We start from the raw sequence: 25,331 nt of genomic DNA on the forward strand, positions 1-25,331 counted from the left end.
CTGCTCTCTCGTCCACGATCATTCTTCAAGTGACGATATACTGTTGTGTCCATGGTTCTTGCCTCTCATCCTCGCTGTCTCCGTCATATGGACCTTCCACTTTGCAACTGCGGCGGAACACTTCAAACGCATCATCATCCTTGGCAGTACCTGTACTCTTCTACAAACAGAGCAGGCATTGTTTCGATCCGATACAAGCTCCCGAGGGACCTGTCTTTATTTTTCGACACGAAGAATGTTCTTCTTTCGCTCGGCGACGTGCGGAACAGCACCGGGAGCGCTGTGCTTCCGCAAGTTCTCTTCCTTCTTCTCCTGAGACTGCACCATGACGTGCTTGGTTTTGCGTGCACTCTTGACCGCCTTGGGGACTTGCCGCTGCCTGTTATTGTATCGGGTACAAGAGCATGAAGTGATCTTGTAAGTAGTTGCCTCGGTGGGTCTTGGTATTTTGTCATGTAATGTCATCTGCGACAGTGACCCATCACGATACTTCACGATATGCCAAGTTGCCGTCAACTGCCTCTCGTACCTGTCGATTCTGCGGATCTCAGGCATGTGCTTGTAGCGCTCCTTAATAGCCTTCTGGTACTTGATCGCATTGGCTTCGCGTGGTGTTTTCTGACACACAAAATGAAGGATGAGCATTCGCCCGACTCGCTGGGTTGTGCAAGGGGCGTCGTGCGCCGTAACTATGCAAATCGCAGTGTCCATTCGAGATGTACGTCCATACCGGTGCGAGCTTCTCCGAGGCATTGGCTTTCCACAGACGGATGTTGCCGTCGTCACTACCCGAGAGGACAAATCTGGCGTCCATGCTGAACTTGACGCAAAAGATCCTGGTAGCCACAGCAGCAAAATGGTTGCATGTTAGACCGGAGGCGTCCCAAGAGCCAGTGACGTGGTCGCGCTGTGTAGCTTTGGATGCGGACGAGCAGAGGAGATCTGCATCGGCTCACTTTTGCATGCGCTTGGTGTGGTAGATTTCGCGGCTGTGTCCACTCTGAGCGTTGAAGATGCGGATGGACTTGTCGTAGCTGCCCGTCACAATCTCTTGACCTGTCGGGGAATAGTCCAGATCCAGCACTGCCGAAACATGATCTTTCATCACATTGATGGCCGAATCGAGTCTCCGCATATCGAACGTGTAGCAGTTGTGGTCTTCGTTGGCCTGCGGACGAAATCGGGAATGGACCGTGAGTGTGGGAGTCCCTGAGGAGCGGGTGATGGATGTGCGTGCGGCCTTGATTCTCCTCCATGGATCCACTGCATCTGGCATCCGATGTGTGCTAGTGACCGACGCCTTGCTGATATTCAACACTTACGGTAGTAAAGTTGAATGCCTCCATGGGGTTCCAGGCGATTGCGTTGGTGCGCATCTGCATCGACAGACAGGATTCAGACCACGACCACGGCGTATCAGCCGGATGGCGTGCGCGTTGCGTGCTGCATGAACTGAGGGGCAGAGTCCTGCAATGGCATGCCGCCGGCTTACCGCCATGATGATCTTCTTTAGCGGGGTGTTGGTCCGGATATCGTACAAAACTATCGTTCTGTCTGTGCCGCAGCTCGCAAACACGCTCTGCTCGGTCTGGTTGAACTTGATCGATGTGATGGTTTCAGCACCCCAGTTGAAGGTTTGGGTTGGTTGCGACCTTTAGACAAATCGTCATCCAGAGGCAGCATGAGGAGGCCGGTCGCTGGGCGGCGGTCGAGCGTGCTGTGTCGATGATATTGCGTTCACATCGCAGCCTCTGCCAGAGACGAGTATCTCCTCTCTACACTGTGAAACTATGCTGTTTTGGAGACAATACTTGCCTTGAATGGTCCCATAGATCGATTTGGGAGCTGGATGTCGCAAACAGCGGCTGCGACCGATGATGGTCAACGCCTCTGTGGCAGGTATACGTCGGTAGAGACGAGTGGCCATGAGGACGTTGCATCGCTTGGGCTACTTCCGACGATTGCTGCTTCCCAAACAACTTACGTGAATGAAGTTTTGGCGATGTAGGTTTGCAGAGGCTGGCGCAAGCGGGAGATCGAGTCAGACCGGCAGTCGAGACTGGATGTGGAGTGTGTGGAGTCGATGCATGTGCGCTTGGTGATGAGCTGACATCGAGGTGAGTTCATTCACGCCTACCTCCTCTTCACTGCGGTCCCAGATCTTGACAATCTTGTCCTCGCCCACAGAGATGAAGTTGTCGCTGAAAGGCACACAGGTGAGGCCACGGACAAATCCTTCATGTCCGCGGGTGGACCAAACTGTCTCCCGGCTGGACAGGGACCAGAGTCGGATTTCTATCAACGAGCATAGCGCGGGTTAGTCAAAGCGGTTCGGATGCAGACCGGCTATCCTTTGGGCTGCAGTGGGTTGGTCCCGAGCAGCAGCTGGTACAGACGGTCTTGTTCGGCCATGAAGGTACCCCGCTTGGTTTCGCCGCTGCGACCATCCGGTCTGAGTGGACGCTGTTGCGCCTGCACCAATATACTCGCATAACGCAGGGCATACCTCCGTCGGCGCTTCCAGAGACAATCGTAGTGAGGTGGGTCGGGTGCTTGGCAAGGCAGTAGACGCCGTCAATGTGGCCCGATAGCGCACCCACGAACGGCTTGGCAAACATCCTCTCGACCTTGGTCGCATTCAAGGCGCGGGTGTATTCTCGGGCCTTCTCGAACGGATGGATCTCGGGATCGATGTTCCGATGCACCTTGTAGATATCCTGGCTTCGCTCGCGAGTGTAGTCGGCCTCGCTGCGACTGATGGTTTTGATTTTCTGTCGGCGTTATGTCGATTCCTGGAATGAGCGAGCGGCCATGTGCCGGTCGGCGCCAATAGCGCGGACCCGATACCACCGTTTCCGAGAGAATGTGCGCCGCCCTGCTATTGCGGTTCGTACCATGACTGAGGTTTCTGCCTTGTGGATTGCTCGAATGAGTTTCGCAATTGAAGATCGACGCTGGGGGGGGGGATGCGGCGCAGCTGGAGATTAGATACAAGGGAGAGGTATGGGGGGGAGCTTGATGACAGAGGCCATGGGCAGAGGCCGCTGCATGCAACGCTTCGGGGGGAGGGCGCTTTGGATGGATATGATGCACACAGAGTCGCAAGCGGGGGTGGTGCGGTGAATGGAAGAGGCAGTTCGCAGGAGCGACTGTCTCTTGCCTCGTTGTCGGTACGATACGGCACCGACTGGCCGTCCGCGAAGACACTCACTGGCACAAGCCGGGGGGGGGTGGACGGACGAGGAGCAAGCGCAGGATGGTCCAGGTGTGGTGGCCGGATGGATGTTCTGGCTCAGGATGCGGGGCCAAGGAGCCGACTCTGTTGCAGCCAACAAAAAAAGTCTGTGGAACTCCGACATTAATGAAATTCATTCTGCGAGGTCTCAACTTTTTTTGCCTGGTGCTGTCGCGCGGGTCTGCATCTTTCGACCGCCGGCCAGACGGAAACCCTGCATCGGCACAGCGTCTGCTCGGCAGCATCCCTTCGACAGTTCCGGCAACCGACCGACCCGACAGCCCCGTCTTCTCTGCCCTCTCTGGCGCGCATCAGTTAGCAGCAGAGCCACCAATACCGCCTTGAGCGTTCCCGCAAACACCACCGCCCATAAGCATCCATCATGCCCAAGGCCAAAAAGTCGACCAAAAAGTTCATCAAGAGCCACCTCAAGGACACCATCGAGAGGCGGCGAAAGCACCACAAGGATGTCCAGAAGATCAAGAAGGACAGAAACAAGCGATCGAGGCTGCCTGGAGATGCCAAGTCTGGTAATACTCGCTCGCCGGTGTTGGTCGAGGGCTGTGTGCCCTATCTGTAGTGTCTGTTGTGTCGATCGTGTCGATTATGTCTGTGGATCGAGACCTTGGATTTGACGGACTCTTGAGCCTGCATCGCTCACCCGTGGCGAGCAAGGCACGGACTGTGTCGGCCACTTTCGGCTTCTAAGTGTCTCTCGTATATTTCAATGGCTCGATGGCGACAGAGCGTGGCGCTGACAACCAGAAAGCTAAAGGGTAGGTGTTTCCGCACCGTCGTCGATCATTCATTGCTAAACCAAAGGCGGAATCGTCTTCAGGCGATGCACATATACCCGTCATCGAGAGCCTGGCCGATTCAGCCAGATCCTGCATTGACATGGGGCCGCCTCTCCAACCTATTTCTCTAGCCACGAGGGAGATCCGAATGAGGACGAGTACTTTGACGAGTCCTTGGATATTCTGGGCAACCCTGATGAGAGCGATCCGGTAGGTGCCAAGCACCGAACAAGCTTCAGCAGCTCCTCTTGCGGATGCACTGACACCGAGTCCGTATGTCACCGCGATTGCATATTCAGGAGCTGGATGAGAACCTGTCCGACGACGATGAGGATCTCGATGGCTTTGAGGCCGATGACGCCGGCGAGGATGAGGCTGATCTCGACGCTGCCGAGAATGCCGCAGGCACCTCGGAGATCTCGCAGAACAAAAAGGCCATTCTGAAGGAGATCGAGGAGCACAAGAAGCAGCTCGAGGCTCTGAAGGAGAAGGACCCCGAGTTCTACAAGTATCTGCAGGAGAACGACCAAGGGCTGCTCGACTTTGAGGACGATGGCATGGACGATGACGATGATGAAGACGAAGATGCTGAAGATCTCGCCGGCGATGACGATGACGATCAGGGAATGGACGAAGACGACGCACAAGTCCACGACAACGTCGTTACCAAGACAATGGTCTCGGCCTGGAAGGATTCGCTGATCAAGGTGTGTGCTCGACGAAGCAGCCCTACGCCTTGTCTGGCGCTTGCGCGCTATGAAGCAATCGCCCCCCCCCTATTCTGCTTGGCTGATCCGTGTGTTCATCAACAATATCGCATCTAGACACAATCCCTGCGTGCTGCCAAGCGCATTCTGCTTGCCTTCAAAGCCGCCACCACTCTCGACCAGTCCGAGGACGAGTCGAAGGCATCGCTTGCATATGTTGTTGATGATACCACCGGTGAGTGCAGCGCCGACGAGCATGGTGTCGTGCCCTTTCAAGCTACCAGACGCTGGTCACATTTCGTTGCATGACTGTAGCTGCCCTCTCCCCCAAAAGCCCGTGTGCATTTCTGCGGCGATCAAGCCTCGCCCCGATGTACACGCCGCACTCACCAGTCACGTTTCTTGTCCGCACACAGTCTTCAATTCTGTCGTTCTGACAACCATAAAATACGTACCCTCTGTCTTCAACACCCACCTGGGCGTCACTGCCGAGAAACCGTACGTTCCGTCCCATTGATCTGAATGACGATGCGAATGCTCTCTCGTGCACGCTTCGATGCCAGCCGAACGCTGTATGATCCACAGCCCCATCGCCACATCATCCCCATCGGCTTACGCTCGTTTCTCCTGTTGCTTGCCGATCCGAATCGTATTCGTGCTTGTTGTGCGCCTCTTGCAGCAAAATTCCACAGTCGGGTGGCAAGTGGAAGAAGATCCATCCTCTCGCCAAGTCCTTTATTGGCAATCTCGTGAAGCTGCTCAGTCAAATTACGGACACGACCATGCTTCAGTTCGTCCTGCGCGAGTCCGAGGCGCTGATTCCGTATATTGTCTGCTTCCCGAAGCAAGGCAAAGGGTATTTGAAGGTGAGGCGGCAAAGCCAGCAGCGACAGTGAGAGATCCAGATAGTCGACAGAGTGATCCCCGGTGGTCGAAAATAGCAGCAGCATGAGTTGCACTGTCATCGTCTAATGGAGAAGCGTAGCCCTGCACTCCTCCAACGGGGCCCACCGATTGCCACTAACACTGCTCGTCACGGATGGATCGCGCCAACGTCGTCTTTTTGAATGTGACCTCCCAGGAACTGCTGAAACTGTGGACGTCGGCAAATGAGCAAATCCGCATTGTTTCGTTCCTGTGCATGCGCAAGCTCGCTGTCACCCAGCCCACACCCTATCTTGACTCGTGTCTCAAGGTTGGTATCAGGATGCACCCTGCTCCGAGTGCTGCTCGGGCAGACGCGACCAATATGGAATCCGCGGGGACATTCTCTGGCCAGCTATGCAAGTGCGCGAGTTTTCTCGGCCGCTCACTTGCCTAATTCCGGCATGACGCTGATTCACTGTATTTGGAATTCCCTTCCAGGGCGCCTATCTAGCATACGTCAGCCAGAGCAAGATCACCAACGTCTACACCTGGACCCAGATTGACTTTTCTGCCGGGTGCCTGGTGGAACTCTGTGGGCTGCACCCCGTCTCGACCTACCAGCACGCGTTTGTGTACATCCGGCAGCTCGCAATTCATCTGAGAAATGCCATCACCCAGAAGACCAAGGTGGGTTCAACGTTGCTTTACCGCGCCTTGCAGCTGACTGACGTGTGAATGGCTTGCGGCGATTGCTGGGTGACTGAATGCTGGACGGCTGAGTGACTGGATACTGGACGGCTGGCTGGCTGGCTGGCTGGCTGGCTGTCGAGATTTGGCACTTTCGAGCCATTTGACTGCCTGGGTGTGCCCGATGATCGCTCGACGATCGGACGTCTGTGCCTGGCGATTCCATCTGACAGCATCCCTGTTTAATGGCGTTGTCCTGTACAGGAGTCGTTCAAAATGGTGTACAACTGGCAGTTCCTGCACTCGCTTCGCCTCTGGTCGCGCGTCATGCAGACATATTGCGACCGAAGCTCTGGGGCAGAGCCCTCGAGCGGGATGAGCATGCGCCCCTTGATCTACCCATTCGTTCAAGTGGCCCTGGGTGCCCTCCGGTATGCATCGTGGATGATGATGGACTCGCTTGCAGTGCGCGATGCCCTTGGCCTGTTGTCGAGGTTGATGGGCAGGCAGCTGGTGGTTGTGTGGTCGTGTGCCGGGCTTTAGGAGCCGCATACGCAGCAGCAGTGGCTCTGACAGCGGCATTGCTTCATCTTTACAGCCTGAAGCCCTCGGCCAAGTTCTTCCCCTTCCGATTCCACATCGTGCGACTACTGATCCAGCTGTCCAACAAGACGGGCACGTACATCCCCCTGGCAGCACAGCTGTTCGAGGTCTTTGAGAGCGCCGAGCTGCGAAACAAAGCCAAGCCCTCGACCGCCAAGCCTATGGACTTTATCCACAGCATCAAGGCCCCTAACAACTATTTGGGCACGCGCGTGTACCAGAACAACGTCGTCGACGAGGTGGTGGGGCTGATGTCGGACTACTTTGCCTCGTTTGCGCTGTCGATCTCGTTCCCGGAGTTGGTGGTGCCGGCGATCATCCAGATCAAGCGCTTTGTCAAGAAAAGCAAAAACTTTACGGCCAACAAGCAGCTCCAGCAGCTGGTTGAGAAGGTGGGTGGCTCTTTGCTCCACACGGCCCGGGGTGTGTGATGGATCTGAAAACCTCTCGCGACACAAGCGGTTCTCTTAAGCCAGGCACTCCCCCAATGCACTCCATATGATGTGCTCGTTTTACGACACACCTGAAGCCTCGTGTGCTATCAATCTCACCCTTGCGTTGTGATTTCCATACCCCCCCCGCTCCAGCTCGAGCAAAACAGCCAATTCATCGAATCGCGACGGTCTAACGTCGACTTTAGTCCACGCGACGAGGGCAAATGCATGAACTTCCTCCAGGACCTGGATCCGGCAGTGTCGCCGCTGTACAAGTACAACGCCGCCCGACAAAAGCTGAAGGACCAGCAGAATGCCAAACTCGTCGAGTCGTCAATACGAGAGGACCGCGACACCAAGAAGGAGAAGCGCCGCCTGCTGCGCGAGGAAGGATCCCGACGCAAGGGCAACAAGGGTGCGACCCACAGTGAAGAGGATGGCTTCGACGAGGACCTGGGCAGCGACGACGACGACGACGATGACGACGACGGCCGGGACTTGGTCGAGGAGTTTGACGGATTCAGCGACGAAGACGAGGAGGAAGACGAGCTGGAGGCCGAACTGGAGGGCGAAGACGAGGACGAGGACGAGCTCGAAATGGAGTAGTCGACCGGACAGGCGTCGCGGCCACGGCCCGGGCTCCGTTCCCCACGACAGGAGCCTGCAACGACGAAGGGAGGGGGTCACGCCCTTGCTTTCGCCGTGCACATGGGTCGCCGTGCTCGCAGCTCGGGCGGACTGTTTGGCATGCAATGGACTGGACCTGGTCCATGTGATTGAGTTTGTGGAGGGTCAATTCAATAGACCTCAGTCTCCCTCCTCCACCGTCGCCACACGACGTTGCCCTTGCCAGCGGTGCGTTGCCAGGCTGGTGGCTCGGACGAGCCGCGGTAGTCCGAGGGCCTGTGCCTCCTCTGCGGATGAGCGCTCAGCTATGTGCTGACGATGCGCTGATGCAAGACATGTCCCCGTGCGTGTGCATGGCGGGACGTTAAGGCTGTCAACGTGTGGATTGCATCCCAACGGACATTTATAATCGATGCTCATTGGGCCGAGTTGGTCGACGTGCAGCTGGTCGACGTGCGCCGTATGCGAGTTGTGTCGAGCCGCGGCAGCAGCAAGGATGCAGACCTCGTCCACAAGCGAAATGACATCGCACGTTGCGTGATTGGGATCGCCTCCGACGCATCTTCGTCGGGGCGGGAGTTGCGGACGAGCAGCAGCAAAGAGGGAGATCGGCCCAGACAAAGCGACGCTTGGGCGGTGGTCCTTGATCTGAGCCGCCATCGAAGACGAGCAGCTATCGAAGACGACGGCCTGCGCTGGCCTTGCTTCAGCGACCAACCTGCAACTGCGATTCCACTTTGGCGACCGATTGCTCTTTGGCGACTGATTGCTCTTTGGCGACCGATTTCCCTTTGCCAATCTCCACGCATCCCACACCGGTCTTCGTCGTCTGGCCAACACTCTCCGCCGGGCACACTTTCTTCTGGCCTGCCTGTTTCGGCCCTCCGACAAGGGTGGAGATTCGGACAACGCGACCGCAAGCAGCCAGGCGCACCACTGACAGCGGCGGTGAGTGTTCTGTGCCTCGCGTGTGGTGAAGTGGTGTCGAGGTATTGTTGATGCTGCCGAGGCCGCTGTGGTTGTGTGTGGTCGTTGATGTTGATGTCGATGTTGATGTCGATGTTGATGTCGATGTCGATATCGATGCGCTGTTGCTGCAGCAATGATATCGGTTGCGGATATGGGTCCGTTGTGATATCGATCGTCCCCAGCTGCGGTTTCGATATGGATTGTTGTCGTCACATCGGATCGGCTGTCCACTCGCCTGCTCGCCTTGCCCTCCACTGGAACCCTCGATGCTGGCCTCTGTTGTCGTCCCACCAGCAGGGGGATCATTCGGTGGTCTCCCGTCTGGTCCCGCACTCGGCCGAGCCATTTCACTCAGCGTCGGTCGATTGAATCGATATCCATCCTTGCCTCTCGTCTATTCACCCCGTTTGTCTTTCATCCATTCACCCCATCTGCCTCTCGTTCTTTTGCCCGGTCTGGCACCGAGCTCGTCTTCTCACGCCGTCTTGTTCTCCTTCGTTTGATCTTGAACTACTCGTCCATCGGCCTCGTCTGCACCCCTCCATCGCCCGCATCCATCCTCTCGCCCACATATTCACCCGCCTGTTCCCACTCCCCCTCCTCCTCAATTTACCCTGCCTGTCGGCTGTCACTCGCTGGCCCCAGGCCCCATTTCGAGCCGTTTCCAGTCTTACCTGCTCATTTCCTCCGTGTAAGTTCCCCCGTCTCCCTTGCTCGCTCGCCACCTTCAGAGCTGCTGGTTGGTGCTGTCCCTCTGCCCCCACCCACCTACCCAGCTATCGATGTCCAGCTCGTGCCGGTCGTCCCGTTGGTCGACTGACTTGCCGACCGGTAGATCGGCCCTATTCGTCGCCCTTGCTCGCTGCCGCCCATGGCCCCATGTCCGCACGCTAACACCCAGCCCGACTCTCTGCCCCGCTCGCGGCCATCTATCCCGTCCTCCTGCCCTGGGCCACCCACCCACCCACCCATCCCTGGATGCTTTCCTTCATCGGGGGGCACCTACTTGCACGTCGCTCCTCCAGCCGATAGCGTGTATATAAGCTCGTTCCTCATCGCCCAACCCCCCCCGTCGTTGCATCTATCGCCAAGACCCGCCATGGATCCATCCGCTGCTCCCTCTGTCCAGATCCTGACCGGCAGCGACCCCGATAGCCTCAACTCTACCACCGAGTCCACATCCGAGTCCAAGCCCTCGCGCGGCCCTTCCGTTGCAAAGTCCCGCCTGAGCGACTGCTCGCTCCAGAGCCAGGACCGCTCGTTCGTAAAGTCCATGCCCAGCATCAACGAGGTCCGGTCCGAGTTCCTCAAGATCGAAACCAAGAGCGGCTCCTCTGCCGGCGCTCCCTCCTCGCCCGCAGCCTCGACCATCTCCAAGCTCTCGGGCCACTCCAGCCTCAGCACCCTCAACAAGCAGCACTCGGAGCAGTCCTTCAAGAGCCTGGGCTCGCTGGGCTCGGGGGGCTCCGGCAGCATCTATTCATTCCGTGATCCGACCCAGTACGAGCTGGTCCTCGAAAAGATCCTAAACCGCCCACCGGCCCCCAACCCCGACACGGCCTCTCAGAGTCTTCGTTATCGACGCCTGCTGATGATGGAAAATGGTGAGGATCGTTCTTGGGTCCGGCTGTGATCGGGATTGCTGCTGCTTTGCCTGGCTTTGCCGCATTGCCATGCATTGCCTTGCATTGTATTGCATTGCGTTGTGTTGCGGTCCATCCTCGGCTGTCCACACCTTCGACTTGGCTGCCTGTGGCGCCGACCCCCTCTGGTATCAAATGCGAGCCATGTCCGCCGGTGCCCAACACTCGCGCCTCGCGGACACGTATGTCTGATCCCGACCCCTTGGCATCCATGATCGACGCTCGAATGGCGCGGCCGGATGTTGCATCCCAAGGCTCTATCTCCCGCCTCGGGCCCTGTCTTTGGCACCCAGCCTTGGGTTGTACTCCGCACAGTCCTCCCCATTGTGTGCGCTAACGATGTGCTTCACCGGCAACTTGCAGTGCTTATGCGTCTGCGCGATCCGCAGATCGGCATCGAAATGGGTCTCAAGAAGAAGCTCTTCAAGGAAAAGATTCCGAGCTTCACAGGTTGGCGGTCGCTGCTTGGCGCTGCGTGCCATCTCGCCCTGGGGATCCCTGTCGAATCGATACGCCTATCACTCATGGCCGCATTGATGTATTGACTCGCATCTCCTCCATTCATTGGTGAATCACCGCAGGAGCTGCTTTGGTCGACTGGATCCTGATCAACTGCAATTTCTTGGACCGAGAGGAGGCCTTCAAGCTGGCCCAGACCCTGTTCACTGAGGGATACATTGTATCTATCGAGCTCTCGTCCCGCTTTCGAGACGATAGCAGCTCGTACACTCTACAGTCTCCGCTCATGTTTCCTGCGCCGGACTGGCGACTAGACGATATGGGTGAGCGAGCTAATGATGCAGTCGCGGTCCGAGTCAGCTCATCCCCGAAATGCCGGATTGGCATTCATAGCCCCGTCTGAGATCACATGCCACCATGACAGCGGTTCTTGGATCTTTTCCACTGATATGTGTATCTTGCACCGCCATCCAACGACGCACTGCCTCTGCCAGAGTATGCTGCGTATTTGGTCAGACGAACTCTCCGAAGCACGTCAAAGTTTTACCTCCAGGACTGGGAGATCGATCGGCTCAACAAGCTACAGATTGTCATGGACAAGTACTGGCACCAGGTGGAGGATAAGGTCAAGAACCATCTGGTGTAAGTCTCGCCATGCACTTGTGCCAGAAGGAGAGGGGCGCTGTTGTTACTGTGCATCAATGCTCGCCAGGGGCCTGTGCTTTGGCGTTGGTATGGGTTCAATGCTGTCTTGGGCTCGATCTAAAATCTCGTCGCATTCGCATTTACGCTTGCCGCCCCGTGCATCCTCTGATTCAGGGTGATCAATTCCCTGGGCAAGCACGAGCGCAAGCTGTTTCAGTACCAAGAGTACGCCTTCTGGCGTGCCCAACGTCCCGAGGCAAGTCCCATCTTTGCAGACTCTCTTGGTCTGCCAGTCGATGTGCGCTCGCTCTCCCTCGGCCCCATGCGATACAAATAGGCGTGCATCCATCATTCTGTATCTTCCATATCAACTACTTTGTTCATGTACTGACTTGTCTCGGCCTTCGCTCCCTAGCCCGGTGCGCTTCCAATCAACAGTAGTGAGGAGAAGCAGGAAATGGCTGCACCTGTTCGGATGCACAACTTTGAGGCAAGTCGGCGCTGGATACGATATATCGAGGCACACGGCGGTGCTACTCGCCTGTCGTGATGTTTGCGAGATCGTACTGCCCTCGACAACATCTCATCACACGCCGTACTGCCACATCGCTGACACAGCACGCCTATCCTCCAGGTGCAGCTCAAGGGAAAGGATTACCTTTCCTGGCTTGAAAGGAAAATTGAGCAGTTTCAGATTGCCCTGAGCTCGAGTCGGGTCAAGATTTCGCAGGCAAGCAAGAGGTAGGATCTGGCCAAGGTTACTGAGCCAATGTTGGTATGTGCATCGCGCTGGGAATCTCGCTAATTTCACATCCAAAACGCAGCTTGATCAGTCGCACAGAGCTCTTTCTGCCTCAAGACCCTCTCTTGATGGACGACGACTCGAAGAATTCGCCAAACCCATGGATTTCATCCTCCACGGCCGTGTGGACTGCTGAAAGGTAAGCCAGCCAGCGGTTTAATGGATACACATTGACTTAGCTTGGGCAATAGAGCCAACGAGGCGACTTCTTCCGTTTGCATCCACTCCCGGCTATGCTGCCGATGCAGCAGCTCCAGCTTGATGCTGGCCTTGCGTCGGCCGTGTCCGCATACGTATCCTTGCACCGTGCCTGCCCCATCTGACCAGTCCCCTCAAATCGCATACCCAGAGTCAAGCCCAACGACGCCGAGATCCGCATCTGGTGCTCGTCCTTCCCCGATTTAATCTGCGACCCACTCGGCCAAAAGTTCTTCCGCCAGTTTTTGTGCAAGGAATTCTCATCGGTGAGCGTTGCTCGATCGACGACTGCTGCCGAGCATGCGTCTTTGTGCTCGTCCACATCAAGCTCGGATCCGAGTTCCCAAGCACGTGCCCGGACCCAGCATCGACCTAACATCTGACTACTTGTGCCAATAGGAAAACTTGGATTTTCATCTCAAGTTCCTCGAGCTGCAGGAAGCGCCGACCCGCAAGGAGTTTACGCGGATCGCATACGAGATCTACTGGGACTATATCAGGACCTCGAGCGCGCACGAGCTCAACATCAACGATAAGACGCGGTCGAGTGTCATTGCAATCCTCGACAAGGCCGTCGAGGACGGTGTCTTCACTGGCGTCATCAATCTGAAGAAGCTCGAGACCTATGCAGTGCACGTCGACACCATCGGCGCCGCGCAGTCGAGCACGACCTTCTCCAAGAAGAGCATCGAGACCGAGGGCGGGCCACTCGTCAGCGAGTCCACGCCATCTCCGATCCTGCCAAAGATGTACCAGCTTCCATACAACGTCTTTGACGAGGTGCACGACCACGTCTACAACATGATGATGAAGGACTCGTACCCGCGCTTCTGCAACTCGGACATTGTCAAGGAGTTAATCCAGCAAGCCAGTCTCACCCGGAGTGATCCTGGCCTGAGCAAGATCAAGTCGCAGAGCGAGTTCTGATGTCGCTCAGCCGTTTCCTCCTCCTCCTCCTTTACACCTCATCCCGCGCCATCCACCTGTTGGTGAAGTGCTAGAGGCTATCCGACAGCAGCTCGGACTGCCATGCTGCTACTTTTGGCTGAGTCATCGACCAAACTCCCGCACGACCTCTGCCGACTGGATACGAATCCATGGTGAACATATAAATATCTGCGTCGTAGTCTTGCCTCGCGATCCGGCGCTGATCATGAGCTCCTGCCGTTGTCTGGGACCGGCCACCCTCCATTCACTCACCTACATCCTCTACCCGCAGCTGCGCGCTTTGCAGCTTGTTTGCCTGTGCTCTACTCTTGCATGATTGCTTTACTTTCTCCTACTCTGACGGGTTTGTGTTTTTTTTTTTTGTTACATCTGCTCGGCACGCCGTGACCGTCCCGAATCCCTTTTCCATCTCCCCCCCTTTTCTCCTGTGTTTGACCTATCAGTGTTCTCGATTCTATAACCATGTAATGCATCGTCTTGTTTTGGGTACGCTTCTACACGTCGTTGTTCCTCTGTCCTTGTGTCGGCAGTGCCATGGAGCGAGGGCTGCATCCATAGTCCCCAGGCAGAGTAGGTCCTTGGCCGTCGGTGAATATTGCGAGTAGAACTACTGCTTTTGATCCCGTCGTTTCTGCCCACGGTATGTGAAGCCGGCAAAGGCAATGTTCTTTCGTGCCTCCAGCAGGGCCATCCACTCGGGATTGTTGCTGCTGCTGCCGTCCGGCTGCGTCTCCTGGGCTTTTGGCGCCGTCGGCTTTTCCTCAGGCGCTGCATCTCCAGAGGGATCTGCGTCAAGGTCTGGCCGGTACGGTGCTTGGCTCATTGCCAGAGCAGCCCAGTCGATCCTTTTGAACCACGGGTGGCTCTGGATCGTGAGATTGTTGCGCTTTCGCGACGGCGACTCCGAAAGGCGCTCGTCCTGGTGGCAGATGAGGGAGGCAATGAGGTCTCTGGCCTCGGGCGAGACCGTTGGGGTCTCTGGAAACCGAAGGGCCTTCTTCCAGTTGACGATCTTGTTCTTTGTCTGCTTCCTGGTCTTGGCGCAGAAGGGAGGAAACCCATAGAGCATCTCGAACAAAATGACCCCGAACGACCACCAGTCCGACCTGGAGTCGTACCCCTCCCGCAGAATCACCTCTGGGGCCATATAGTTGAAGGTGCCGACCATCGAGTAGGCCATCTTGGCTCGGTTCTTGTCACGCCACCGCAGCATCTTTTCGTGCGGCGGCAGGTCGAAGGACTCGTCGTCGGTCGGCGAGTCTGGCGGCGAGGCGGGGCTCCGGGGAGACGGCGCTGTTGCCGAGGTGGCACTTTCGGCCTTGAGCACCTGGGTGATGGTCACCTCGCGCTGAGTGTCATAGTAGTCCATGTTGTGGGACCAGTGGAAGTCCGTGGCCAGGCCAAAGTCGGCCAGTTTCATGTGTCCGCTGCGATTCAGCAGAAAGTTGTCTGGCTGGGTGATGTGGATGCATGTGTGGGTGTGGTTGAGTGCGAGTTAGTTGATAGCATGCATGTGTGGGTTGGTGTTGGCATTTTGTATTGGGTGCGTAGTCCACGAGCGGATGCAATGTTCAGGGAAAGCGAGATGCGGATGAGGATACAGCAACCGAGCGTTTGAAGCCTCGTCAAACAGCCACATGTCCATACATCACAACACAGCAGCCCGCATCCATACCTTGATGTCTCTGTGTACAATCCTGCGACACCACAACATGGACGGCGCATTTGGATGTGCATCGGATCGACATCGCATTCAAATGGGATTTGCATTGAATTGCGGTCCAGCGCAATTCGGTCCAGCGCAATTCGGTCCAGCGCAATTCGGTCCAGCGTTTTCGGGAGAGAGGACCATAGTCAGTGCGAACGTCCACCAGTTTTTGATAGCTAGACTCACTCGCCAGACCCCGCAGATGCCGCAACCAGCCGTGCCGTCCATGCTCTTGCCAAGTACTTACCCCAGCGAATGCGCCTCGGATATCGCCATCACCATCTCTGCGGCGTAGAATCTTGCAAAGTCCTCCTCGAACACGTCCAGCTTGATCAGAAGCGACAGCAAGTCACCGCCTTCCATAAACTCAAGCACAAAATACAGGTGGTCGTGGTCCTGGAAGCAGTACACAAGCTTGACGATCCATTTGGAGCCGTCTGCGACCATCGAGAGCAGGTCGCGCTCGGCACGGATATAGCATTCGTGTCCGTTCTTCAGGGCCTCGACCTTGCTGATGATCTTCATGGCATACAACTCGTTGGTGGCCCTCTCTCGCACAAGCTTGACGACGCCAAAGCCTCCCCGCCCGAGCTGGCACACAACATCAAAGTCATTGACCGAGAGCCGTTGGCGCACAAGCCGGATGCGCTCAGTCTCCTCGGCCAGCCACTGCTTGCGTCGGGTCTGCTTCTCGGTCTCGGAGAGGCTCCCGACGCTGTTGAGCATCGCTTCGAGTTGTGCTCGTCGTTTGGCCCGCCCGCGGACGCCGTCCGAGTACAGTTGCTCAAAGTGCTTCTCCAGATATGCCTTGGCGGCGACGGACCGCTCAACTGTCATCAGCGAAACCTTGTGGCCACCGGGTGTGCGCGGCGACATGGTCCCTGAAGATGGCTTTTTGTTTTCGGTGAGCTCGCCGCTCGTCCGCTTGAAGGGAATCTGGATGAGCGAAACGAGGTTTTCGAGGCTCTTCTTGACGTCCTTGAAGGTGTCGAGGGCACCGCTCTCGTCGGACCTGGTGCCGGCAGGACCATCTGCAGGGATCGTCGCCCGCCCCCTCAAGCCTCAGTATCGAAATGGCCATTCATGCTTGCACTGTCGTGGCGAGTGCCGTAATGCACCGGTGTCTTGGCGAGAGCCACAATCCACCAGTATCCACACAGACACCATGATGTGAGTGCGGCCAGAGGCAATTTGGCAACCTCACCTCTCTCACGATTCATTTCTTGCAGTGCCTTTGTTGCTTGGCTCATGTTGTCAGCATGAACCACATGGCTGAGGGGGCAGAAACGATGATACTCAGCCGATGAAGCTTTGATGGCTTTGACGGTGCTCGGCGACTCCCTCTGCATCGTGGCCACGACCATCCCAATTGGGTGATAATGACTCGCGACTGACAAAAGTGGTGGAAAGAGGGTACAAGTGACGAGAAAGCGGGACAGAAGCCACGTCGATGAAGATAGCCACGAATGCGCACTTACTCAAACTTTATCGGCGAGGAGATCATGTCAGGGTTGATTTTGCGTCGGGGACTTTCTGCCCTCTCGATCTGCACAGCTTTGGGGATTTGCTCGGCGCTTTCAGCATGGGCCACATGGCTGTGGGAATCCGACCATCCGAGTTTGCATCGGTGCGGGTGACGATGCCGCAACGGTCCGTTCGATAGGTGTGCGGCCGTGTCGGGGATGGCCCGCCAGGAGGGTGAACGTTAAAGCATGCGATATCACCATCCGCCGAATGCGAATGGCCAGAGTCCAAGCAGCCCGTCCAGATGGCTCAGGCCATCGATAACTCTGCAACGCAGGGGCGCATACTGGACATGCACCGCAACCGGATGCCTACTCAAAGTTGGTCGGCGACGAGATCATGTCGGGGTTGATTCTCCGCTTGGGAGCAGGCTTTAGGGCTGAAACGGAGGGAGGTTCGTGAGTGAGTGAGAGGAGCGAGCGTGAGAACCTGCCGCCGATGGCGATATGTCTTCTGAGACGTGGTGGCCGTTTGGACGACGTGCTCAGAGCCAAATCATGTCCGCACCGGAGAATTCCATGGAGAGAGGGAGAGGCTGGGCGACTGCTGGGAGTTTGGGCTTGAGTGGATACGAGCGCAGGGAAGCCACAAGCCGGAACAGGAACCGACGTGCAGAATGGGGTAGGCGGACGGATCAATCGCGGGCTCGACGCCGCCGACCCAACGATTCAGATCCGGCTGGCCCGCTGACCCCAAGACAGATATCTGCGCATGATGAGACGGGCGGGCATGGCGATGGAGCCTCCGTGAGAGGGCACCCCTTGGAGCAAGCGACCCCATCTCGTGCACTAGTTGGACGGCCATCCCATCACACTGCAGGACGCAAACGAAGGGCTCAGGCGAGCTGGACAAAAGGTCGCATTTCTTCATTCAATCTATCATAAAGAAACGGGGCAGTCACTTTCTGGCATCAAATGTCTGAACCCCGCCGAACATCCGTAGGCCCCAGCGAGCAAGCCATGCAATTGGTTCCCGTCTTGGTTGGCAATCTCTCTGTGATGCATCCACTCGACCCTCTGGACAGCTCCATGGCTTCTCGATATCAAGATACTTGGCCTTCTCGAGTCGCTTGGCTCCCCGGCACTCTGAGCACACTGTATGGCCATGGGATCAGTTGGTAGGTGTGTATTCGGTTCCCAGCAAGCAACATCAGTCCCGACTCAAACAGGATGTCCCATTTCGTTTCGGGAACGTTGCAAACAAGACGCAGATGTGATCTGCGATGCAGGGAACCGATTCAAAGTATCCTGATGCCAAGCAGCCGTCGCCGAGAAAGTCCGGCGTCGTCAGTTGCCGCCGTTCGGATTCGATGTGGGCTCGACGTTTACTGGGCCATGGCCTTCTTCTCGGCCTCGGCCTCAACTGGGTCCCAGACCAAGACCTCGTAGGGGACGATTCCGTGGAGCTGATCGTCATAGAACGCCGCGGAGAAGCCGCCGGTATGGAAGCCAGCCTTGCCCACAACGTCGGCAAACCGATTCTCCTCCACAAATCGGCCCGAAATTCTACTTCGGGCAAGATACAGGAGCTGTCCGTCGGCGTGGTGGCCGACCGGGACGCCGTTGGGTGGGATACCGGGCCGAACCTGCAGCTGCCATGTTGTGCCGGGGATTCTTCTCATCACCTGGAACTGGCCGGTGGCATCGTGGATTCCGTGCCCATCGACGACTTGCAGAAACTGTGAGTGTTTGTTGATCGAACCCGGACACAGCGATCTATCTGCACCGGTGGCTCTGCCACAGTGGACTGGCTTGCCATCCAGATCGGTGCCGGCCACCCACGCGTCCGCAGGTAGCTTGCCCGGGGACGAGTCGACCCAGAACTCGTCAAAGTCGGCCTCCGTGAGCTCGCCGATAGCAAAGGTCTTGCGGAGCTGGATGTGGATGCTGACCGGGTTCGAGCCGGGCCCCGGGTTGTAGGCCGGAAAGACAACGATAAAGTAGCGTCCCGGGCCATACGACAGACGAGCCGTGGTCTCAATGGTGCCGTTGGCGAGCTGCGAGCTGCTCTCTTCGTTGATATCGGCTTGCCAAAAGGTCGAAATGGCGTCTCGGGAGATCCGGAGCAATACCTCGGCATTGCTGTGCACAACGATTGTGTCCACGGCGGCCTTTCCTCCGAAGGCGGCATTCTTGTCGCTGGGCTTTGTGGGCTCCACATCGTAGTAGTAAAGCTTGGGTTCTTGGAACAGATTATCTGTCGATCGCAGACACAGGCGCATTAGAGCATAGCGGTGGCGTCCGTGCGGTATTCCGCGCAGGCCGCAGCGCATAGATCGGCACGGGTGGCTGCATGGACGACTCCATGGGCGACTGCATGGGTGGCTGCATGGACGACTCCATGGGCGACTGCATGGACTGCATGGAAGCGGGGCAACTAGCCTACTTCAAACCACACCCCAGATAGTGGCCACGCCTTTAACCGTCAATATCCCACGCCGCGATTACAACTGCACCCACAGATCCCAGAATCAACGATCAAAAGCGCAGGCGTCTGGTTTTTGCGTCGTACCCTTGAAGCTACTGTGGAAGCTGAGCTGCAGGCAGCTGGACGGTGGAGGATAGCCTGGTGGCATGGGCTGGGGCGCATTCTGTGCGCTGGCGGCAAGCAGGGGCGGCAGCGACAACGGGATGTCGGTCATGACATCGATCTGGTCGTCAAAGTTCGGGGGAAGGTTGACTAGATGATGCGCATCGAGGATGGAAATCTCGGACACAAGGGAAAGCGACGGAGGCTGGCCGCCGTCCAGGGGCTTGAAGATGCAGATCGCCTCGACGATGTAGCGGATCTCGATTCCGCGCACGCTGACGGAGGGCGGCAGCGGAGGCAGGGTCAGCTTGACCTTGGCGCTGAGCTTGTCAGCAGCCCGAATGCCCGGCAGCTCGGTTGTTGAGATCATTCTCTCTAGGCTCCTGAGCTTGGTGCCATGCCCAGCGAGGAGAGTAATGTTCTGGTGGAGCTGAATGAGGACTTGGGTGACGTTGGCGCTGTCGTTTTGCCCCTCGAACAAGATGATGTGGTCCTCGCCGGATCGCCATCGATTTCCAGAGGTCTTGAGGCTGATCGAGAGCCCGAGCTCGGGGATGCCCTGCACAAGATGCAGGGGCTGGAGGTGCGGCGGAGTGAGGACGGCAGGAACGACCTCCAAAGGCCGCTCCCAGCGCTCGAAAGCCGCACCCTCGCCAAACCAGGTGCGGAGGACGTATCGGATCGAGAGCTGCTCGCGGGTGAAGGGGTCGGTGAAGTTGGTGGTGGGCGGCAGGGTGTCGGGGACCGTTGAGATTTCGACCGAGTAGGCGTGGGCTCCTTTGGACCAGACCTTTGAGCGGCACACGCCAGGCACGCCGATGCCAAGAGCAAGCGCAATGCCAAGAAACAGCGTTGACAGAAGGGGACGAGCGGTGCAAGAGCGTCAGCAGCGAGCGCGCTGGGCAGAGCGCACCCTGTTTGATGTGGATGAAGCACTGTCTGCTGCCCGAGCCATGATGCAAGGGCTCCTGCGATAGAAGAGTCTTGAGCGATCCCAACCACAAGAAGGCTCCCGGACAGGCTTACCTTTTTGGGGGCCAGCTCCTGGCGGAGGACCCAGAACTCGTTTTCTTCGTTGATGCTTAGGCTGCGACCGGAGAGGATATGGTCTCTTTCGCCGGGAGTTAGATCCGGATCCTCCAGCTTGGCCACCCAGCTGATCCGGGCAAAGCCGACAATTTCGACAGCGAGAGGCGCGGGAGCGTCGAACTCGGCGCCCATGAACGGGGTGACGAAGCCCTGGAGGCTCTCGCCGAGGGTGAGGCGCTCCGGAAGCTGGTTCTGGAAGTTGCCACGAATAGCAGACATGGCAGGAAGCTTGGCTGCGAGGCAGTGGGGAAAGCAGCGAGGCGAGCGAGATGAAGGATGGGGGAAGACGAAAGGGAGACGAGGGAGATGGCTGTCGGTATCCCACCAGGCGACGAAAGGGATTGCGAGCACAGCCAGCCAATGGACGCGCTGGTGGCAGCGCACACCGCCACGCACGTGGAGGCGGGCCGGGGTTGGCGTGGCTTTGGTACACTGATATCAGGTTAAAAGCCATCGGCACCTGGTCGGTGGAGGCAGTTCGATATCCCAGGTATGTTTGGAAAGCAGAGGGGAATATAAGAGAGCCGGTAGACCTATTATTTCCCTCTCTCGACTGGACTCTCACAGGCTCGATATGGCAGGATGATGAGGCTACATCCAAGGGGCATTGCCCCAGAGGATGTGCTCTGTACGACCCGGAGCAGCAACGCCGGGCACCACCTCGAGTGCTCGTCTGAGTGCTATCGCCTACTGCATGCTAAGGATCCCGAAGGTCAGTCCATACTCCATCATCGGTCGAATGAGCGATATGATTTCCCTCGTCACAGTCTTGGCCAATGGTTCCGAGGTACCGGAACTCCTTGGCGACTGGCAGCTCCTTGCCGTACAGGTGCACCTTGGCATCCTTCTCTGGGTGCTGTTCGGTGAACATCACCTCGCACTTCGGGGGCGAGAACTGGTATCGATTCTCGATGCTGTGGGCCTCGCAGATGTCGAGGAGGCGCTGGGTCTGGTTGGGGCGGCAGATGAGCACCCCATCGTCGGCAAACCACAGCGAGTTGACCTGGACGGCTCGTCCTCGGGTGGTGGTTAGGGTCGTTCCACCGTCTGCCCGGAGTTTCCCAGGGAGGTCGTCGATGAACACGCTGAACATCAGCGGGCTCAGCACCGATCCTTGAATCAGTCCCTTCTGCAGCCAGACCGGATTGGACCGACGACTCTTGCTGACGACTTGGATCTTCACATCGTCGAACATGGCCTCCAGGAGCCTGAGGGTGATCGTGCATGGGGTGCGCTCCTCGATCCTGTCCCAGAGCTTCTCCCATGATATCCAGGAACACCAGGGAGTGTTGTTCTGTGGATCGAATGTTGTGTGGATGGAACCGAGTTTCTGTCACACACGGTGGCACATGTGTCTGGAACATCGGGCAGTGTGACGCCGGTATCCTAAGCCACATCGGTATCATCGACGAGGGCGCTCTGTTTCTCCTCGGCTGTCTCCCTCCTGTCGCCCCCCTGCTTCCGTCTTCCCATCTTGCCTCCATCCGTCCTCCTGTTGCTGTCTCGCTCATGACAAGCCCCACCCACTCCGCCCCTCCACCCACCAAGCCATCTGCTACCCAAGGAGCACCGATGGCATCGCTGGCTGTTCAAGATGACCTCGCTCGCTTCGACCTGCTCACCATCCTGGTCACAAATGAAGCTTTCATTCGCGCTGCGAGTGTACCTTTGCTCGCAAAACTAGTCAGGGTCTCAAAGCAGACTCGGGCCATCCTCAACACCGGCAAAGTAAGGGAACGGTTGCTATTCCCTAAATTGCAAATCACACCCGAATTCCTGTTCGAAGGTGTCGATCCCTCCATCGATCGGTTGAAAGTGGCGCAAGGGCTCCTCTACTATGCACTTCGCCGGAACCAGCACATGCCAACCAACTCATCGATGCTGGAGAAGGAGAATGAGCTCTGGACTGAAGCCTATCGAGACAGACGGTTGTTCAACCGAGTGCAACGATACTGTCAGGTGACCGATCCAGAGTTCCACTTCCCCGAGGAAGCAAAGCCAAATGGATCCAAGCAGCTATCCGTCGAGGATATGACAACCATCGCTGAAAGCCAAAACTTTCAAATTCAGTGGCCGATAGTGGTCGAAGGATGGTACGGTTCCACGATTCGACCAATTCGACGCACAGACGGAAACACCTATGTCTCCAAGCTTATACCATTCGACATCCCAGGGATCGACAGCGCAAGGGGAAGGCAACTGGCACTCGAGAATGTGTCGTTTATGGAAGTGTCCGGATGGCCCAAGACACTCTCCAATATCCAAGAGCTGACCATCATGCATAATTATCAGATGGCTGATCCACTGATCAGCTTGGAAGGCATGCCAAGGGAGCTGCCCAAAGTTACAGCACTCGACCTGGGTGGATGCACTGAACTCAAGTCGCTGAAGGGAATGCCTGAGATGCCAAAGTTGGAGACACTTGGACTCCCCAAGTCCATCGAGTCCCTGGAAGGCATGCCGAGGGAGCTGCCCATGCTTACGAGGCTCAACCTGAGTGGATGCACTGAACTCAAGTCGCTGAAGGGAATGCCTGAGATGACAAAGTTGGAGACACTTGGACTCCCCAAGTCCATCGAGTCCCTGGAAGGCATGCCGAGGGAGCTGCCCATGCTTACATGGCTCGATTTGAGAGAATGCACTGAACTCAAGTCACTCAATGGATTGCCCGAGATGCCAAAGTTGGAGACACTTGGACTCCCCAAGTCCATCGAGTCCCTGGAAGGCATGCCGAGGGAGCTGCCCATGCTTACATGGCTCGATTTGAGAGAATGCACTGAACTCAAGTCACTCAATGGATTGCCTGAGGTGCCAAAGTTGGAGACACTTCAACTCTCTAAGTCCATTTGGTCCCTCGAAGGCATTCCAAGGGAGCCGCCCATGCTTACATGGCTTGATTTGAGAGAATGCACTGAACTCAAGTCACTCAATGGATTGCCCGAGATGCCCAAGTTGATGACACTTCAGCTACCCAAGTCCATTGGGTCCCTGGAAGGCATGCCGAATGTCCTGCCCAAGCTTACAAAGCTCGATCTGAGAGAATGCAGTGAACTCAAGTCGCTGAAGGGAATGCCTGAGATGCCAAAGTTGAAGACACTTGGACTCCCCAAGTCCATCGAGTCCCTGGAAGGCATTCCGGAAGTATTGCCCATGCTTACGAGGCTCAACCTGAGTGGATGCAGTGAACTCAAGTCACTCAAGGGAATGCCTGAGATGCCAAAGTTGGAGACACTTGGACTCCCCAAGTCCATCGAGTCCCTGGAAGGCATGCCGAGGGAGCAGCCCATGCTTACATGGCTCGATCTGAGAGAATGCAGTGAACTCAAGTCGCTGAAGGGAATGCCTGAGATGCCAAAGTTGAAGACACTCCAGCTACCCAAGTTCATCGACTCCCTGGAAGGCATTCCGGAAGTATTACCCATGCTTACGAGGCTCAACCTGAGTGGATGCAGTGAACTCAAGTCACTCAAAGGACTGCCTGAGGTGCCAAAGTTGGAGACACTTCAACTCTCTAAGTCCATTTGGTCCCTCGAAGGCATTCCAAGGGAGCCGCCCATGCTTACATGGCTTGATTTGAGAGAATGCACTGAACTCAAATCACTCAAGGGAATGCCTGAGATGCCAAAATTGGAGACACTTCAACTCCCCAAGTCCATCGAGTCCCTGGAGGACATGCCGAAAGTACTGCCCACCCTTCCAACACTCGACCTGAGTGGATGCACTGAACTCAAGTCGCTGAAGGGAATGCCTGAGATGCCAAAGTTGGTGACACTCCAGCTACCCAAGTCCATCGAGTCTCTGGAAGGCATGCCGAAGGAACTGCCCACCCTTCCAACACTCGACTTGAGTGGATACACTGAACTCAAGTCGCTGAAGGGAATGCCTGAGATGCCAAAGTTGGTGACACTCCAGCTACCCAAGTCCATCGAGTCTCTGGAAGGCATGCCGAAGGAACTGCCCACCCTTCCAACACTCGACCTGAGTGGATGCACTGAACTCAAGTCGCTCAAAGGAATACCTGAGATGTCAAAGCTACAAACTCTAAAACTTCCCGAGTCTGTCGAATCCCTGGCTGGCATGCCGAAGAAACTGCCCTCGCTCACAGCGCTCAGCCTGCCTCGCTTCGGCCGACTAACCTCACTCACTGGACTGTCAAATGTGCCAATGTTGCTCGAGCTCGACATTCCAGCCAGTGTCGAGACTCTCGTGGACGTCCCGGAGGCGCTCCCATCCCTCACCAAGCTCACAATCTCCACCCATAAACCCCACAATATCTTGACCCAACTCCCAAGCATGCCAAACCTCATTCATCTCGTTCTCTCAACTCAATTTGTGCGCCTGGCCGATCTGCGTGTCAGTCAAAGCTCCCTCAAAGTCCTCGACTTGCAAGCTTGCTGCGAATTGGAGTCGCTGGATGGCATTCCCTCGTATCCCAAGCTCGAGATTCTTTACGTCCCTCGATCGATACAGAGAGTCAGCGGACTCGTCGACAGGCTTCCCTCTCTCAAGACACTGCACTTGGATTCAAGTATAAGGCCATCACATCATTCCCTGTTGGATGGCATGTTTGGCCGATATGCTAACTCTTTCAGACTTAGAAAGGTGATTTCCGGGCTTCCGAAGGGATGTCGAGTTGTGTTCAGCGATTCGTTCGAGTACACTTTTGGCCGATTCTCGAGGTAGCTCGGCATGGAGTTGCTCAGTGTCATGTGTTCTTTCTCCTGGTAATATTCTCTATATTTTCCACTCCACTCCACTCCGTTTCGGTTAGTTTTCTTCCAATCCAGCTTTCTATCTCCTACTTCCGACATCTCACTTCGTCCGATCAGATTGTGTGTGATATTCGTACTGGAGGACGGC

General features: G+C 56.6%; 6 protein-coding genes across 6 annotated transcripts; 3 read left to right on the forward strand and 3 right to left on the reverse strand.

The window, feature by feature from the left end:
- Positions 1 to 181: 181 nt before the first annotated feature.
- Positions 182 to 3,228, reverse strand: BJ171DRAFT_492258 (WD40-repeat-containing domain protein). The gene is made up of 12 exons (XM_053109796.1): positions 3,161 to 3,228; positions 2,895 to 2,954; positions 2,507 to 2,771; positions 2,138 to 2,295; positions 1,985 to 2,019; positions 1,816 to 1,890; positions 1,493 to 1,652; positions 1,323 to 1,376; positions 957 to 1,168; positions 731 to 836; positions 530 to 618; positions 182 to 379 (listed from the first exon to the last, which is right to left on the reverse strand). The coding sequence occupies exons 2-12, from the start codon at positions 2,895 to 2,897 to the stop codon at positions 217 to 219; spliced, it is 1,320 nt and encodes a 439-aa protein (XP_052970047.1). The 5' UTR covers positions 2,898 to 2,954; positions 3,161 to 3,228; the 3' UTR covers positions 182 to 216.
- Positions 3,229 to 4,307: 1,079 nt separating this feature from the next.
- Positions 4,308 to 7,936, forward strand: BJ171DRAFT_420303 (Noc2p family-domain-containing protein; the record flags this gene model as incomplete). The annotated part of the gene is made up of 10 exons (XM_053107428.1): positions 4,308 to 4,739; positions 4,857 to 4,974; positions 5,156 to 5,246; positions 5,419 to 5,605; positions 5,821 to 5,934; positions 6,105 to 6,293; positions 6,558 to 6,724; positions 6,892 to 7,288; positions 7,484 to 7,662; positions 7,855 to 7,936. 10 exons carry the CDS (start codon positions 4,308 to 4,310, stop codon positions 7,934 to 7,936), a joined length of 1,956 nt encoding a protein of 651 aa, XP_052970048.1.
- Positions 7,937 to 10,025: 2,089 nt separating this feature from the next.
- BJ171DRAFT_578445 (uncharacterized protein) lies at positions 10,026 to 13,600 on the forward strand (the record flags this gene model as incomplete). The annotated part of the gene is made up of 10 exons (XM_053113889.1): positions 10,026 to 10,530; positions 10,933 to 11,019; positions 11,151 to 11,351; positions 11,523 to 11,670; positions 11,848 to 11,971; positions 12,089 to 12,142; positions 12,308 to 12,414; positions 12,498 to 12,614; positions 12,825 to 12,939; positions 13,073 to 13,600. The coding sequence occupies 10 exons, from the start codon at positions 10,026 to 10,028 to the stop codon at positions 13,598 to 13,600; spliced, it is 1,986 nt and encodes a 661-aa protein (XP_052970049.1).
- Positions 13,601 to 14,047: 447 nt separating this feature from the next.
- On the reverse strand, positions 14,048 to 16,055 carry BJ171DRAFT_636437 (kinase-like domain-containing protein; the record flags this gene model as incomplete). The annotated part of the gene is made up of 3 exons (XM_053115714.1): positions 14,048 to 15,074; positions 15,297 to 15,318; positions 15,577 to 16,055. The coding sequence occupies 3 exons, from the start codon at positions 16,053 to 16,055 to the stop codon at positions 14,229 to 14,231; spliced, it is 1,347 nt and encodes a 448-aa protein (XP_052970050.1). The 3' UTR covers positions 14,048 to 14,228.
- A 1,900-nt stretch (positions 16,056 to 17,955) lies between these two features.
- BJ171DRAFT_492264 (uncharacterized protein) lies at positions 17,956 to 20,757 on the reverse strand. Its single transcript, XM_053109797.1, has 3 exons — positions 20,409 to 20,757; positions 19,365 to 20,172; positions 17,956 to 19,049 (listed from the first exon to the last, which is right to left on the reverse strand). The coding sequence occupies exons 1-3, from the start codon at positions 20,688 to 20,690 to the stop codon at positions 18,178 to 18,180; spliced, it is 1,962 nt and encodes a 653-aa protein (XP_052970051.1). The 5' UTR covers positions 20,691 to 20,757; the 3' UTR covers positions 17,956 to 18,177.
- A 3,865-nt stretch (positions 20,758 to 24,622) lies between these two features.
- BJ171DRAFT_492267 (uncharacterized protein) lies at positions 24,623 to 25,181 on the forward strand. The gene has a single exon (XM_053109798.1). The coding sequence runs from the start codon at positions 24,636 to 24,638 to the stop codon at positions 25,152 to 25,154; it is 519 nt and encodes a 172-aa protein (XP_052970052.1). The 5' UTR covers positions 24,623 to 24,635; the 3' UTR covers positions 25,155 to 25,181.
- The last annotated feature ends 150 nt before the right edge of the window (positions 25,182 to 25,331 follow it).

Source organism: Polychytrium aggregatum (assembly GCF_025602895.1).
Source record: "Polychytrium aggregatum strain JEL109 chromosome Unknown BJ171scaffold_6, whole genome shotgun sequence".
Classification (NCBI taxonomy): domain Eukaryota; kingdom Fungi; phylum Chytridiomycota; class Chytridiomycetes; order Polychytriales; genus Polychytrium; species Polychytrium aggregatum.